The 17,425-nt window shown below is 37.8% G+C and overlaps 1 protein-coding gene across 1 annotated transcript in view; it reads right to left on the bottom strand.

Annotated features, from left to right (window-relative positions):
- Positions 1-15,339, bottom strand: part of Vsig4 (V-set and immunoglobulin domain containing 4) — a 23,670-nt gene extending 8,331 nt beyond the window's left edge. The window contains exons 1-5 of the mRNA XM_005358645.2: positions 15,285-15,339; positions 12,487-12,843; positions 5,357-5,419; positions 4,284-4,351; positions 2,618-2,627 (exon numbers count right to left, since the gene is read on the bottom strand). Coding sequence (XP_005358702.2) covers positions 2,618-2,627; positions 4,284-4,351; positions 5,357-5,419; positions 12,487-12,843; positions 15,285-15,339 — 553 coding nt within the window. The remainder of the gene's footprint in view (positions 1-2,617; positions 2,628-4,283; positions 4,352-5,356; positions 5,420-12,486; positions 12,844-15,284) is intronic.
- Positions 15,340-17,425: the final 2,086 nt, after the last annotated feature.

Raw genomic sequence — 17,425 nt, 5'->3', positions numbered from 1 at the left:
AAAAGAAAAGAAAAGAAAAAAAGAAAAAAACATTCAACATTTATGTTAGTGAACCTAGGTTACTCCAGTTAACATATTTTCCAGTTCCATAAATTTTCCTGATATTTTATTTTTCCTCATGACTGAATAAATTTTTTTGCCAAATAAAAATGTATTTTCCTTGTTCATTCATCTGCTGGTTGTTATTTAGGCTGATTTTATTTCTTGTTGTGAACAAAGCATCAGTAAACATGGATGTGCAAATATGCCCATGGTAGGATATAGTCTTTTGGTATATGCCCAGCAGTGTGAATGGAATATCTTTTCTCATTTTGTTTTTAGCAAATTTGTTGGTGTATATGTAAAAAATTGATTTCGTATGTTGATTTTATATGTTGCTTATGTATCTTGAAACTTCATTGTGAACTTTATATTTAATAAAACTGGAGGTGATACACATTTTTACCTCATTTTACGTTTTAGAATGCTCTAAGATTTTAAGCTTAGTATAATGTTGACTACAGGCTTTTCATAAGAAGCATTTAATTGTGTTGAGGTAGGTTCCACACATTCTTACTTTCTTCTGAACTTTTATTAAGAAACGGCGTCTGTGTATCTGCAGAGATAACCAAGTTAATCTGACAGTCAAACTTGGCACCGTTGTCCACATGGAACTGACTTTGCAGAAATGAAGAATGCAGAAGTTAGTGGGTCATGAATTCTTTCTTCTCCTGTGGTTTCAAATAGCATCTGAGGTTAGTCAAAATGGGGCAAGAAAGTTCATTCATGAAGTTTCTACTACAGGGCAAATGACCTTGAAAGGCATCTGTAGAAGGGGAGTGAAAACGATCTGACAGGGAATGGTGCTGTGGGGAGTAAAATCAGAGGGGTAGAGACATGTAAACCCTCTGATATCAGTCACAGAGCTAAGGAGCTATGGGATTTGAGAATTTGTACTTTCGGGTTTCAGTCTTGCTTTGGTCCTTACTATGCCTCATTTCTTACTTTTATCATGGTAATGTATATTATGTGTTATTGTATGTTAGATATAATTGCTTTTTATTATACAGGGCATTACAGCTAAGAGATTGTCTTAATTATAATGTTTCTGATGGGTTCAATGTAATCATATAGATCAATTTAATCAGAAGAGACTTTGGACTTGCAAATAGTAATCTAATTGTGCAAGAATATGGGGACTTTGGAAGTTGGACTAAATGAATTTTGCTTTATGATGTGGCCAACAGACTATTAAGTTTAGGGAGTAGAATATGGTAGCTTGAGTGAGGCATCTTGGGATTTAGAATTGGTTTCTAGTTGGTTGCTGTTTGAGGAGTATTATGAGGAAGTATGTCACTGAGGATGTACTTTGAGGCTTCAAAAGCCATGTGCTACCCCCAGTTTATTCTTTTGGCTTCTTTTTTTTGTGGCTGGACTTAAATGCTCTCAACTGCCTGATGCCTGCCACCTGCTTTACTCCACTATCATGGGTTGTAACCCTTTAAAACTGTAATTTCAAAGTATGCCCTTCCCTCTGTAAGTTACCGTGGTCATGTTGTCTCATCATAGAATAGAAAAGTAACTAATACATACCACATGGCTCTAGAAAGAAAGGAGGTCAATCCCAAACTCAGCATACAACAAATCATAATAAAGATCAGGGATTGAAATAAATGAAAGACAGACCAAAGAAACAATACACAATATTAACCAAATAGTTTGTTCTTTAAATAGATTAAGATGAACAAACTCCCCAGCTAAAATAACCAAGAAAAGAGAAAGAAACCTCAAATTAGTGAAATTAAAGATGAAAAGGGAGTTGTTAGACTTCGTTGAAATCAGGAGGAATATTAAAAAATATTTTAAAATTTATATAAAGCACTGGAAGACTGCAAGAAATAGATCAGTCTCTAAACACATGTGCCTTACTATAGTAATTCCTTTTCTGTTGCTGTGATAAAACACCAGGTCCAAAGATAACTTAAAGAACAAGGAGTTTATGATTCAAGATGGATGAGTCTGTGATGGCAGGAAGTTGTGGTGGCAAGCATGGACATGGCAGCAGGAGCAGGAAGCCTCGAGATCAATCACATTTGTCAACATCAAAGACAGTGCAGAGAAAGGGATGTGGAACTGGCATGAGGTTATAAACTCTCAAAGACCAACCCCAGTGACGTACTTCCACCAGTTGGGGAACAAAAACTCAATTACTCTACAGGGGACATTCAAGCCACCATATCCCACTCTTTGACCCTGATATGATTATGGCCACATCATAGTACAAAATGTGCTCAGTCAAACTCTAAATAAAAGTCCTCACAATCTGTGACAGTCTCAAAACCATTTAAAAGTCCAATGTCTGTTTTGAGACCCAAGTAAATGTCTTATCTGTATCCTCAGGTAAAATAAAAAAAAAGTGGATCACATACTTCTAACATAAGATGACACAGAATGCACATTACCATTCCAAAAGGGAGAAGTGGATGGATAGGAAGGAAATAATGGACTAAAGAGAGACTAAAATCTATCAGGGCAGACGTGAAATCATGTAGCCTCATTTCTGATGACACAAAGGTTATATGACTCCGCCACTCCTGCCTTTCTGCCTGCAACAGGCATCTCTTTCTTGGGCTATTACCACTCCCTATCTGCAGTTCTCCTTGGTAGATGTTTCATGATTCTAGAATCATCAACATTTGGGGTAACCAACACAATTCAGGTTTCATTTTCACAGCATAACACAATGAGCTCTTGGGCATCTTGTCTTCTCATGCTGTTCATACAGGGACTGCCCTGTTACCCATATCCACATCTCAGGGACTTCTATTCTCAATCAATTCTAAGATATAACTTTGTTGACTATACTAATCTCAGTTGACCGTAATTATTTTCAGAGCTTGAAATATATCATTCTGTGCTTTCCTGGATTTTAGTGTTGCTGGTAAGAGATCTGATGTTATGCAAACATTTATGCCTCTGTTTCTGAGCTGGCACTTTCCCTGTACATCTTTTGGCCAGTACTTTATTTGGATGTTTATTTCTTTCTCTAGGTTTATAAAATTCTTAGCTATAATTTCATTGAATACATTGTCTAAGCATTTTTACTTAATCTCTGCTTCTTTCACTGTGTGGGCTATTAGGTTTGGTCTCAAATATTTTAGTTGTGTTCATTAATGTTTTCTTTATGTATTTTCTTATGTATTTCTATTTTATTACCCATCCTTGAAATTCATTCTTCTACATGGTCTTACCTGTTCCTGAAGATTTTTGCTGTGCTTTCTATTTTATTTATTAGTAAAGCATATATCTTCCTTATTTGAGATCACTGGTCCTATCCCCAGTATCATAAAAAGAAGTATGCCTTCAATGAAACAAAGCCAGAGCATGAAACAATGAGTAATAGTTATTAAACTATTTTACACTGAATAATCAAAACAGATACTTGATGGATACCTGGATTCATAGATGTTCTGCGGTATATCTGGAATTAACAACTAGTTACAAGACCATGAAATAATTTGGAGGGTTCTGACATATGACCTATGCCATATGACACAGGTGAAAATGGGGATCTCATAGTTTGAGAGTAGCGAGTCAACTATTAATGTGAAAGAAATTCATTATTTTAAGAATTGATTTAGGCACATCAGTGCATATTAGCTGACTAGAAGTTTGAGATGAAATAATACAGGCTATTTCCTCTTTGAGATTTTAGTCCTTGAGTTCCTGATTTGGGGATCTTTGAGATTTTTGGTGAATAAAAATCAACTCTGATCTGCTACAAAAAGCCCTTAGTCAAGAATTAAAGTAGTGGAGGACTGCTTTGATCTTTACCTATTCCATTTCCTGTCTCCTTAGGATAGATGACTGAGTTCATGTTCCTAACCCTGCTTTCCACCCATCGTGCCCAGTGTTTGAGAAGTATATTGCTGATACAATAGAAAACAAACTAAGAACAATTTATCCATTTCTTTAACCACAACCTCACTCTTTATTCTTGTATCATTACCTTTCCATTTCTATCATAAGTATCCAATTTAGTTCCTGGGCTCTTCCTCGGTTTGTGGAGTTGAATTCCACATAGAAAACTTATAATGTATCACACAGTTTAGAGTCAAAGAAGAATGATAGCATAAAATATTGCTTTTACCTGGGCCATCAATGATGTCCTTATTGTTTTCATTCCCCAGGCCAGCAGTGGTCCTCTCATGCTTTTCATCCACTGGGCCAACAGTGGTCTCCTTATGGTTTTCATTTCCCGGGCCAGCAGTGGTCCTCTCATGCTTTTCATCCAGTGGGCCAACAGTGGTCTCCGTAAATTTTCCATTCTCCTTAGTGGTCCAGTCACAGGTTGAATTCACTGTAGTTGTTGCTATGAGAACAGAGAATCCAGGTCAGAGGCCTATCTTACACTGAAGAGATGTGAGGGTAGTCGAGGGCAGAAAAGGCTTGATGTCTTTGCTGGAGATCTCTTTCTGGGCTTCCAGGGTGTCTAGTCATTGTTTTTCCATTGGCTTAGTGGCTACACCTAACTCTACTGATAATTTTACTACCATCTGTAGCTCTGTTGCCCTGCACTGAGCATTCTGCTGCTCAGATAGATCATTCATGACCTGGTGGGATTTCTGGTCCCATCAGCACCGGCTCTGTTGTAGCTGCCAATGTAGTTTTTAACTAAGTGTCTCTTGCTCTATCTACCAATAAAGATTTGGGAGTCAGATGTTTGGGTGAAAACCTGACAACTCAGAGATGCTGAGAAGCAACCAGCTGACCTTCCTTTTGACCAGAGACTCAGCAAGAGAGTTTGTCTATTTGTCCTAAAATAAAAAGATCATGAATCCGTAAGTCCCTCCCTACTCCTTTCTGTGCATCTCTCTATCCATATTCCTGCATCCTCTGCACTCTCTATGGCTAATTCTTGTCCACTAGTCACTGGGTCTGCTTCCTGATCTAAGGTTGTGTTTATTAATACAGTCTTGTGGTTTCACAGTGCAATCAAATATCCTGCAGCAAGCCATATTATTAGTCTATATTGTACTATGAAGTGAAACCTCTCAGCTTTTTGCTATAAAGGATTTCCAGTGGAAGAAGATACACAAAGAAGTAGAATGCTCAAAGTCACATAGTAAATCAGATTAGGAAAAATATGATACGTTGCTTTCTTTTAGCTTGTTTTCACAAAGAAAAGTGTATATTCATGATTCAACTTCTCTATTACCCTTAAATATTTGCTACATTTCTTTTATATTCATTAATTTACTGCCATGATCTCTTTGAGTAACACAGTGATCTCTTTGCCCAAAGTCAGTGGAATTGCATCTCCTTGGTTTCCAAATGTGTTTCAAGAATTCAGTAACAAAGCTCTAGTAAAACTTACCTTCCAAGGGGGATTGCATGGTTGTAAGTGCTTCAACATTGATTATAGTTGGATTAGAGGGGTCTGCAAGGGAAAAAGGAGTGAGGTTCAGGGATCTGGTTCCTTTAGATAAACAATTGAAGATACTATTAAAATTAGGAATTAGGTTGTACCTCTCAACCCTTCCATCATGATGCTGGTAACTTCTATTGCCTGTTCTTTAATCCTCACACATCACTCTAAGGTAGTGGTCATAAGGCAGGGTTGAAAGACGTCAGTGAACCTATATCTAGAGTTGAGATGGTGTGAAGACTAGGCTGAGGGAATATATTCTAGTAATCACTAATTTTCACTAAAATATAACGAGTCATTCTTGAGGAAGAATTCCAAAGAACAACAAAGAAGATGTTAGTTGGTGACTTCAGTGAAAATGTCAAAGTAATGACTTCTAAAACTTGCCCCTCACAGAAATAAAGGCATAACTGAAATATTTTGGTATTGTCATTTTTTTCCCAGAATTTGGGAAATTGGTTCGTAGGAACTTATGGTGCTTATGGAAGAAAAACAGCCCAGTTTTAGTAATAAAATGAAGCTTTGTGGCATTTCAGCTTTCCTCAGAGGTAATAAAAATTAATACCCTACTCCAGGTACAAAAGTTAGAAGTTCATTCCAGAAATACTATCTTTATTTGACCTTTCTAATGATTTCTTTAAAAGCCATAACTCCCAATGCTTGTTTTATTTAGCATCTGCACTAAAAGTCTCTCTCTATGGCTAGGAGAAAATTTGTCACATAGAGCCTAAAGCGATGGATAACAGTTTGGAGAAAGAATAGAGTAACCAAGACTTTTAAAAGGAAATTCTCAAAAATGAGATATCTCCAGGAAGTTTGAAAAGTTTGGCAACTTCCCAGAGTCAAAGATATCATATCCTTTCTTAAAGTCTTGTGCACATCCAGAAAAAAAATATAAGAAAGGTTTAAGATCACACTTATGATTAACCTTGAGGTTTCATATTAACAGCAAATAAACAATATACTATAATTATAAACTGGATACACATTGATATCATCGTTAAACCAGCAACAACGTTCTCTGGTAAATAATACGTGGTTTATTTTCTCCTGGCTCTTAAGAAAATCTCTATCCAGTTATTACTGACTTCTGAGCTAATCAAATAGTGAACTCAATGGCTATCTCATGACCATGAATATACAAGACTATACAAAATTAGTATTTTAAAATCACCAACAAAAGTCCTAAAAAACAAAGAAACAAACAGTCAAATAAGTAGAGTGAGAATGTGATTGCAGTCACAACTACAAGTATAAATTTAGTTTGGGTAGCAAAGCAAACCCCCATCTAAAACATAAATAACCTCCAAATAAAAATGAGGCAGAAATCATGACATTTCCCGGATAAACAATGACTGTGAGAATACTCTCTAGAAGATAGGACCAAAAGAATTGTCAAAAGGCATTGTTTAAGGTAAAATAAAGGGACAGTGAATTATATCCAAAACTAATATGAAGAAATAAAAAGGCACCAGTAGAAGTACCTATACTGGTGAATACTGAGTGTAAACATATTTTTCCAATCTGACTTAAAAAAAAATCACTTTACAAAACAATATTATTTTGATTGTGAGCCTAGCTTTTAATAGCTGAGCTATCTATCCATCCCTACAAAACAATAATACTATATCAATACTCATACAATTATAATATACTAAGATGCAATTTGCGGTAATGATAGAACTAAATGATAAGAAATTGAGCTGTATACAAATGACCCTTTGTATATTATGAAATTAAATTGGAATAAATGCAATAAATTAGGAATTGTTGATATCCCACAAACAGAAATAATGAAAATACTTAGTAAATGTCTTAGTTAAGATACCTTTGGCTGTGATAAAGCACAATAACCCAAAGCAACTGGAGAAGGTAAGAGTTTATTTCTTCTTACAAGCTTCTGGTCATGTTCTATCACTTAGCGAAGTCATGGCAGGGATTCATGGTAGGAAATTAGAGGCAGGAACTTCACAAGCAGAAGCCACGGAGGAATGTTACTTATTGGATTTTTCCCCATGGTTAACTCATCTTGCTTTCTTCTAGCACCCAGGACCACTCAGTGGGTGTTACTGCTTGTGGTGAGTTGGGTCTTCTCACATCACTCATTAGCCAAGAAAATACACCACAGGTTTGCTCACAGGCCAGTCTATTAGGGGCATTTTCTCATACAAAATGAGTCTAGCTTCTACGAAGTTGACATAAAAATAGCCATCACAGTAAACTAAACAAGAATCGAACTATATAATATGCTAGAAATTATCTATCAGGCATCAAAGGTAGAAGCGATGAAGGAATATAGCAATAAGTATAAAGACTACGAATAGAAAATTGGCAGAGATAAATCTTACTTTATTAATACTTAGATTAAATAGAAGTAGAAGAATTCAGATTTAAAGGCAGAGAGTCTCAGATTATCATATCTAACTATATGATATCCTTGCTTAGTACTCAAAGGCAAAACAAGGTTTTAAAGTAAAATAATGTTAAAAGATGTACCATACAGTCATTAGCCAACATATAAGTAGAATGATTATACTGATATAAGGCAAATTATATTTGAGAAAAAATTTTACTAGGTACAAAGAACAACAACTTATAATCATAAAATTATTTTTGGTGAAGGATAAAGTTTATTAATAAACATATACTGATAATACTAGAGCCTCCAAAATTCATGAAGAAAATTTAGAAGAATTGGGGAGAGAAATGGTTAGTTTACCAATCATAATTTGAATTCAACATCCCACTTTAAATGATCTGTTTAATAACTAGAAAGAAGATTAAAGAGATTCAAGGGTTGAACAACATTGTTAACCAGCAGTGACATATATAGAACACTTCATACAATAATAGCAAAGTAGATACTATTATTATTAAAGTATACCTGCAGCATTATTCGAAACAGACCATATGTTGTGTATAAAACAAATCTTAGTAAATTTTAAAAATATCTGAAATAATAAGCATCTTCTCTAACTGAATAAAATAAAATGAGGAGTAGGGCCTGGAGTGTTGGCTCAGTGGTTAAGAGTTCTTTTTGCTCCTGCAGAAGACGTGGGGATGGTTTCCAGCCCTGACATAGCCACTCATTCCTGTATATAGCTCAAGTTCCAGAGAAACTATGTGTCTTTCTGACCTTCACAGGCGCCAGGCAGGTACTCTGTACATACACATTATGATGGTTTGAATGGAAATGGCCCCTATAGGCTCATATATTTGAAACTGTGGTTCGTAGTTGCTGCAACGGTTTCGGAAGGATTAGGAGGTGTGTCCCTACTGCAGGAAATGTGTCACTAGGGGTGGGCTATGAAGTTTCAAAAGATTTGTGCTATTTCTACTGTTCTCCCTCTCGCAGCCTCTTGCTTTCAGATCAAGATGTGAGCTCTAACTGTTCCTGCAACCATGTCTTTGCTCTGGTGTCCTTTATGTGTTGGTTATAAGATTTTATCACTGAAATAGAAAAGTAACTAATATGCACATGCTTGCAGATAAAACCATCATATACTTAAAATAATAAATAAATATTAAAAAGTAAATGTTAACTTCAAAAGATGAATCAGGAAACTTGAAATTATGGAATTTAAACAAGTAAAAAAATACTGGATTGCTAGTTAAAGAACTACTAAGAAAGAAAAAATCAAGCTAAAGTGGCTTCACTAGTCAGTTCTACGAGATCTTTTAAAAATTTTATTAATTTAATCTATTTACTTTTTTATTTTAAAAACAATCTTTTCTCATTTTACATTCTAATCACAGTTCCTACTCCCTCCCCTCCTCCCACTCCCCCCACTCCCCATCCACTCCGCAGAGAGGGTAAGGCACATTACTTTGGGGAAGGTCCAAGGCCCTCCTTACTATATCTAGGCTGAGCAAGGTATCCACCCAAAAAGAATAGGATCCCAAAAAGCCAGTACAGGCAGTAGAGATAAACCCCTGTGTCACTTCCAGTGGCCCCTCAGTCTGCCCCAGCCATGCAACTGTCAAACACATTCAGAGGGCCTTGTTTGGTCCTATGCTAGTTCCCTGATTGTCAGGCCAGAGTTGGTGGGCTCCCATTAGCTGAGGTAAGCTGTTTAAGTGGGTGTTCCATCATGGTCTTGACCTCTTTTCTCATATTCTCATTCCTCCTACTCTTCCACTAAACTTTGGGAGCTCAGCCCAATACTCCCCCGTGGTTTTCTGTATATGCTTCCATCATTTGCTGGGTGAAGGTTCTATGATGAAAATTAAGGTAAGTAGTCAGTCTGATTACAGGAGAAGGCCAGTTCAGGCATCCTCTCCACTATTGTTTAGGGTCTTAGCTGGGGCAAATTCTTGGAGATTCCTGGGAATTTCCTTAGTGCAAGGTTTTTCACTAGACCCACAATGACTCCCTCAATCAAGATATCTTTTTTCTTGCTCTTTCTCTCTGTCTTTTCCCCATCTGGGCCATTCCATCCCCCCCCTTTCTTTTCCACTCAGATCTTAAGAAACTTAAGGAATATTGGGTCTGGTGGGATATGCTACAAAAACACAAATATTAAGATAAAATAGGCTTAGACTTCAACAAAAAAACTTTGGAGCCTTGAATGTTACCATCATGAAAGTAAAAAGGCAACATGTTGAGCTGCAGAGATGGTTTAACAATTTAGAGCATTGGCTACTCTTGCAAAGGACCTGGGTTTGGTTCTCAGCACCCACATGATACCTTAAACCATCTATAACTCCAGTTTCTAGAGCATCTGATCCCTCTTCTGACTTCTACAGGAACCATACACCTATATGGTGCATGAACATACACACAGGCAAAGCACTTGCATATAACTACATCTCAAGAACTGTAAAAGACAACATGAAGAAGTGGGAGAATACTTGTGAATAATGTATTTCATAAGACTAACCCAGCCACATAACCTTCAACCTACAATTTACCCTGGCTACAAGATGTGCTGGGGTAAATGTGGCAAAGAAATTGTGAGAGTGACCAGCCACTATCTGGTCCAGCCCTGAGAGGGAACCCATCCCCGACATTGTATGGAGTACCAGGACTCAGAGGTTGGATAACCTAGAGACTTAGGGTAGAACCAGACATGACTGGAAAAAAAGCTAATGAAATGATTCCTAATAATATATTGCTATACTCCTAGATTGGTGCCTAGCCCAATAATCATCATAGAGGCTTCACCTAGCAACTGATGGAAACAGGTGCAAAGAGTCACGGTCAAATATTAGGCAGAGGTCAGGCAATTCTGTGAAAGAGGGGGAAGAAGGATTGTAAGAGACAGATGGTCAAGGGCATCACAAGAAAACCCAGAGAATCGACTAACCTGGGCTCATGTGACTCACAGAGACAGGGTGAGTGGAACTGATCTAGGCCCTCTGTATGTGGGACTCCTAACAGTGGAATCAGGGGCTGTGTTTGACACTTTTGCTGGCTTTTTGGACACTATTCATTATTTTGGGTTGCATTAGTGCAGCCTTAATACGAGGGGAAGTGCCTAGTCTTACTGCAACTTGTTATGCTGTGCTTGGTCGATATCCATAGGAAGCCTGCCCTTTTCTGAATAGAAAGGAGGGGGAATGGATTGGGGAGGGGAGCATAAAGGGGAAGTGGAGAGAGGGACTGGAAGAAGAGGAGGGAGGGTAAAATGCAATTGGGATGTAAACAATAATAATTATTATTATGGTAAAATCATTTTAAAAGACTTTAATAATCCAAATAAAGAAATTACGCTCATAACTCAAGAATAATTAGGCAAATGCAATTTTGAAATGACTAAAGTATTTGGATGGACAGTTCTCAACGAAGACTGAAATCATTACAATTCCTGATTTCGGGACATATCACAGAAGTATAATTAGCCAAACCAGTACAATATTACTATACAAAGATACATAGGCCAGTAAAACAGTGTACACATTCCAGGAATAAACAAATATGTCTGAAAGCAACTAATTTCTTGTAAATGTACAAAATCACACCAGAGAAACAGTAGCCTTTTCAATAACTGGTGCTGGGAAAAGTGGGCATCATCAAGATTGAAACCTGACCTCTACTGTCCTGTGCAAAAATCAACCAAAGTGGATTAAAGACAGCAATGTGATATTGGGAACTCTGAATCTATTAGGATTCAGCATTAAAACAAAAAAAGATCTGAGTAGAGGCAATGATTTTCTGGTTACAACCTCTAAAACACAGAGAGGAATAAAAAAACCATTAAATTACCGTGATACTACATCCAACTAAAAAAATATCTTTACTGGAAAAGAAATATTAAAAGACTGAAGAGAGACAAGCTGTAGACTGGCAGATTAGAAATGAAAATATTCAAGTTAAGCGAAGAAAATAAAGCCCTCTACTGTAGCTGTACGCTAACAATAATCTAAACTTCAAGAACACTTACAGTAATGAACAGAAGAGCCAGCAAATAATCTCAGCAGAATCACTCAGACAAACTGTAGAAAACCCAAGTCAAAGTGGCTAAAAGAAGGAGGAAGGAATGCCGGCAAGTCTACTGCTGCAGGGAATTTTATGTGGTTAGATGTGAATGGAGAGAGTTTGGAATTTTGTTATGTAGAGGACTATGCAGATTTCAGTTTCTAAAACCTTGTGGTAAACTGGGAAGCACAGCTAGTGGGGGACCAGGTCCCTCAGAAAGCCTTTGGCAAATCTAGGAGTGATGGCGTGGCAGAAGGAGAGCTTTTTTTTTTTTTAAAGATTTATTTATTTATTATGTATACAGTGTTCTGTCTGTCTGTGTGCTTGCTGGCAAGAAGAGGGGCACCAGATCTCATTACAGATGGCTGTGAGCCACCATGTGGTTTCTGGGAATTGAACTCAGGACCTCTGGAAGAGCTGTCAGTGTTCTTAACCTCTGAGCCATCTCTCTAGCCCATGACGAGCTTTTTTGAAAGTGATGCATTTGTATTTATTTCCCAGCAGTATTTAAATTCTTGAATGGGGTGATGACTTCGAGGATCCTGTGATTAGCACATAGGATTAGAGACCAAGGCCTCTCAATTTCTCAGAGGTGTCTAGGACTACAGTACGCTATCGTGTCTTTGTTTATCAGTGCATTTCTGCTCTCACAGTGACTTACATTTCTGGACACGGAGCTCTATAATCTCATCTCTCATCACTTGGGTTCCCTCTGGGCTCTGCCAGGTGACTTCACATGTGTAGTGACTCCTGTCATCCATCTGAAGGGAATTCAGTTGGAGAGACACATCCCCTGGAAGTTTCTGGCTCACTTTCAGGCGGCCTCTGTATTTGGCCTGTTGGATATGGTCTCCCGAGGAGTCATGTAGGAAGATGGTGACTGGATCAGAGCCATGTCGTACCAGCCATTTCACAGACTCTTGACTGTAGCCTCTCATGGGAGTATAGATGCACTGTAATGTCACGTCCCCATTCCGGGTCCCTGTCACACTCTTTGGCGCTCTTAGGATGGGTTGGCCTAAAGACAGGGAAGAAAGTAAAATGAGCAAGCAGCAGTTGACATGCTCACCTGAGTGAGGGCGAGTGACAGGCTCAATAGCTTTCTAAGAAGCACTTTCCCTTCAGTCATACTTTGGTTATCCCTGGCCTCTGCTGATAGCTTTCTCATCAATCCGAGTCAGTGTGTGGGATGAAGTCCTTAACATTCTTTAGCTAGATGGTTTCAGGTCCTTTTTATGTCACTGTCTTGCTAGGAGGTGACATTTATTTTTCCCAAACAGAATATGGAGAGTTAGGATAGAGCAATCTTTAGGGATTCTATGATATTTTACATGCCCATAGTTTTTCTTTCACTATTTTCAAATGAGATGAAGGAAAAAGAATGGCAAATAGTTGAAATGGATGTAGTTTTTTTGTGTGTGTAGATTCATGGCTGAAACAGCCCTCTGCTCTATTACCACCTTTTACTCACTCAAGAGAAAAGGCTCAGTGATGGGGACATAAACTCACGTTCTCTTCTGGAAGGATGACAGAGATGATCGATAAGGGAACTGAAAGGTGAAGCAAAAGGCCCGGATGAATTTTCCTGCCAGACCAAACCATTAGCTATGAGCTTTGAACCTTGTACTTTGCAAGTAAACCTAGCTGATTTTTTGGTCCTTATTTCTCTTTTTTTTTCTTTTAGTTCTTATAAAAAACATTAGAAAGTTATATTCAGAGGGGGAAAGGGTTTAATCCACGCTTGGCCTGGAAAAGAAAAGAACCCGAATAAATCTCCAGAGCTGGATAGGCTAGTTATTGTGGTAGAACCAAAGGAAATTGCTCCTTGACGGGCTGGGGAGAGGAGCCCAGAGGCAAGAAAAGACAGGGACTCATTGTGTTTTGTTAGAATTTTTCATATATAAGCTCATATCTCAATCCTTTTGCATTTTATTCAACTGGGGCCAGAAATTGTATTTAGGCAATGTCTTTCCTGGTAGATGTAGTTTCAAAATGCAAGGTATTACTGAATAAATCTTTTTCATTTAGCACATATTTCAGGTCAGCAGGTAGAATACGATGCCTTGTGAACAGAGTGAGGTTATGCTGTCCATCTTCCTGGATGCACTGTAAGGACCAGAGTTTCTAATAATGGGGACACTGAAGTAGAGTCTAAGGCCTTTGCCCTCACCAGGAACTCTTAGAACATTCATGTCATATTTTAGCCATTAGATAGGCCAACTTTGGTTAAAAAAAGAACAGCAAAAATTCGGTATTGCTAGATACTTCAAATTATGATTGATCTAGCTAGTCTTGTCTTCTAGGAAGACAAAACAAGCAAAACTTCAGCAAGAATCCCTTTACCCTATACTGAAACTTACTTAGTTCTTAATTGTACTTAGTTTCCTGAAAGGCGCTTCATTTCCTTGAGTTGTAAATGAGTGTGGAGGAAGATTCACAGAAATGCCCCTATGAGATAGCCCAACCTCTTCTGGGCTGTGTATCTAGAATTAGTTCCCACAAACAGTCCCTACAACTGGGTTACTGGGTCCGTAAGGAAGTGAGTTATCTCAGCAGCTAGTAATGTACCAAGCTGAAGAAGCTAGAGATATTTAGCTTGGAGAAGAGGAGAGTTAAGGGAGCACAGTTTCTTCCTCTCCTCAGACATTTGAAGCGCTGGCATGGAAAAAGGAATCATGTGTATTCTGGGTTGATAGTGAGAAGCCCTTGGATAGAAACAACAGAGAAAGGGATTTAGCACAACACAAGTACTATTTGGGCATGCTCCTGGATACAGCCTGGTGGAGACCAGCAAATGGCTGTGTTCTAAAGTGTATGAACAGCAAATGTTAAGCACCTGTAAACCATTCTATTTGATGGTGCATATTACTATTTGTTTATATAGAAACTGAGTTTCACCATGTAACCCAAGACAACTCAAAGTTTTCTATATAGACCAATGTGTCCTTGAACTCACTGAGATCAATCAGAGTTCCTCTGCCTTCCAAGTGCTGGGATTAAATGTGTGCCCCACCATGCCTGGCTACAGGTTACTTCGAAGGTCACACTTACATCACACTTACTTATTAAATATCTATTCATTGGTGATGGTATGTTGTGGTAAGAATCAAAGCATGGAAATGAGAAGTTAGTCATTATTGTAGACTTTCAAGGAAAAAGGAGAATATAGGAGGTTTGGGTGACCTTGAAGTCTTCTGACATACCTGAAATACTGGAAAATCATGCAAATACTTTCCAAGCGAAGAACTGTTTCAATTTCTACCCAAGGCAGCTTCTGGAATTTTTACTAGATTTCAATGACTTCCTTCCCTTCTGCCCAATTTCAGAAAGCTTACAGAATTGCATATAACTGTTACTGACCATTTAAAAACAAGCTTTTCTCAGTAAACACTCAACATCAACACCCACATCCTCTGCCTGAGGTAGAAGTGGTAGTCAGGCATCAGTGTGCTACCTTACCGTAGGTGAGCACTATTAGGTGGCCCAGGATCAGCAGGACCAACAAGATCTCCATCTTATGTGAAGCCACCTCAGTTCTTTCTTCCATCCTCCTTCTGCTGAAGAGACTAGAAATTCCGGTGGCTGTTAGTTTCTTCTTCTCTGTATTTTCCCAAAATGCTAGTCTTATCACACACACCCCTCCTTCCGTATTTCAGAATAATCATGTGGGGTTCTTTCCTTTGACCCCACCTAAGGCTGGAGATTTGAAACAGCTTGTCATTCTCCTAGGACTGCACTTTCTCTGAGGCCAGTGAAGGGCAGGAATTTTGAGTCTGCTCACTCCAGTGCAGGGATGTTTTCATTTCTGGTAGGTCTGGGGAAGATAAAGTTGTTCTAGCATATGTAATTTTCACCAGTTGTACTATTAACCCTCAATACAAATGGACAGTTGGGAGGTGGGACATCTGAGTGCTTCACAGTATGAGTTTTGTGTATTAGAAGGCTTTCCACACGGAAATTTTCTTTTTATTAATTGTCAAGCCTAGGGGCACAGTTGTTCTGTCGTAATGGGAAAGTTTGTTGACTAACTATTGCCAGTAGCCATATCTCTGATGACAAGAAATGATTCATTTTTAATTAATACTTTATAATGCTTTTGTAAAAGCATTTATTTTTCATTTCTTTTAAGAGAAAGGCAAGCTATATTTGTAGTTTTCCAGACTTAAAAGGAATATGCTATATTACTTTGAAATTTTTAATTTATTTCACAATGATATAAGACAATAAAGAGATGTTCCCTAACTAAATGTAGTTGCTCTAAATATTATCCCTTTTCAAAGAAGGAGGGAAGAAGTAAAGGGGGGAAGAAGGCAAGAAAGGAAAGAAGGAATGAAGTAAACTGAGACTCTGCAGTCAGCTGAGGATCACACATAAGTAGAACCAGGAATCCTTCTTAGTTCTGCGTGATTCCAAATTTATCTTCTTTCATGCCACACAACATATCCTGATTTATTTAAATGGGAAATAATTGAAATTCCCCATTACATCCCATATCCACTTTCAAAGTCATTATCTTTCACATATACCCAGACTATCTCTTTGCTTTAAAGATTAGAAAGTGCAAATGGAATTACTTTTCTGGGCTGACTACAGATATTGAAAACTCTTAAGCAAACCTAGTTCTTACATCTCACTTGTTTGGGAGAAAAAGGAGAAGTAGAAAAGGCTGACTGTGTTAAGGGATGTCAAAATTACACAAGATGTCTTTATGAATGTGACCAATATGAGCCTGCTGTATTATATTTACTTCTAGAATAGATCACCCCCCCTTTCCTTTTCACATCTTTTGGATGCCTCACCGTGTTAATCTTTTTTCTTCAGGCTTATAGTCAAATTTCTCATTGAGGTAATGTGCAGCTCGTAACTGAACAATTTCTTCTCATGGGTCTATCTCAAATTTATCCCCCCAAATATTTTGATAATGCTTTGTTCTTTCTCATCAAACAGATTTGCAATCTAAGAACTTAAATATTGACTGAAATATCTCAGAATTCTAGTAGAAGATCAGGTAGGAGTGGGAAACATAATTTACTCCTCTTTTAATATTTGGTTAGAGATTGAACCCAGGACCTTGAGAATGCTGAAAGAAGCTCTACCCCCAACATACATCCTAAGCCTCTGAGTTTGCATTTGATTGTCATCAGTTGATAGACTGTAAGTGCTATAATATCATGATTTCGCACAAGTTTTGATATGTCCTAAGTGTTAAGAATGGTGTTTTGCTAACAGCTCAATAATTTATTAAATGGATAAATGGGTAACCATCTTTATGTTTTATACTTCATTTATGTCTTTTGTAGTATTTAACTAGGAATTAATTTGTCAGATTAACAAATATAGGATATACATTCTAAGAAATAAGATACCACAGATTTTCTGTGTGAATGTGAGGAGGTGTGCTCATGTCTGCCTGGGTACGTAGATATGAGGGTGCATATACACATGTGCACATGCACGTGTGTAGTGAGGAGGCGAGCAGGCCTGCTTTTTGTTCTGCCTGGCTCCAGCACAACTAGCTTTACACCCAAAATAACAACACACAAACTGTTCTAGCCTCTTATTGGTCAATTCTCACATCTTGATTAACCCACTTCTAATAA

The sequence above is a fragment of the Microtus ochrogaster genome, chromosome X (assembly GCF_000317375.1).
Source record: "Microtus ochrogaster isolate Prairie Vole_2 chromosome X, MicOch1.0, whole genome shotgun sequence".
NCBI lineage: Eukaryota > Metazoa > Chordata > Mammalia > Rodentia > Cricetidae > Microtus > Microtus ochrogaster.
This window is presented reverse-complemented; position numbering and strand designations above follow the sequence as displayed.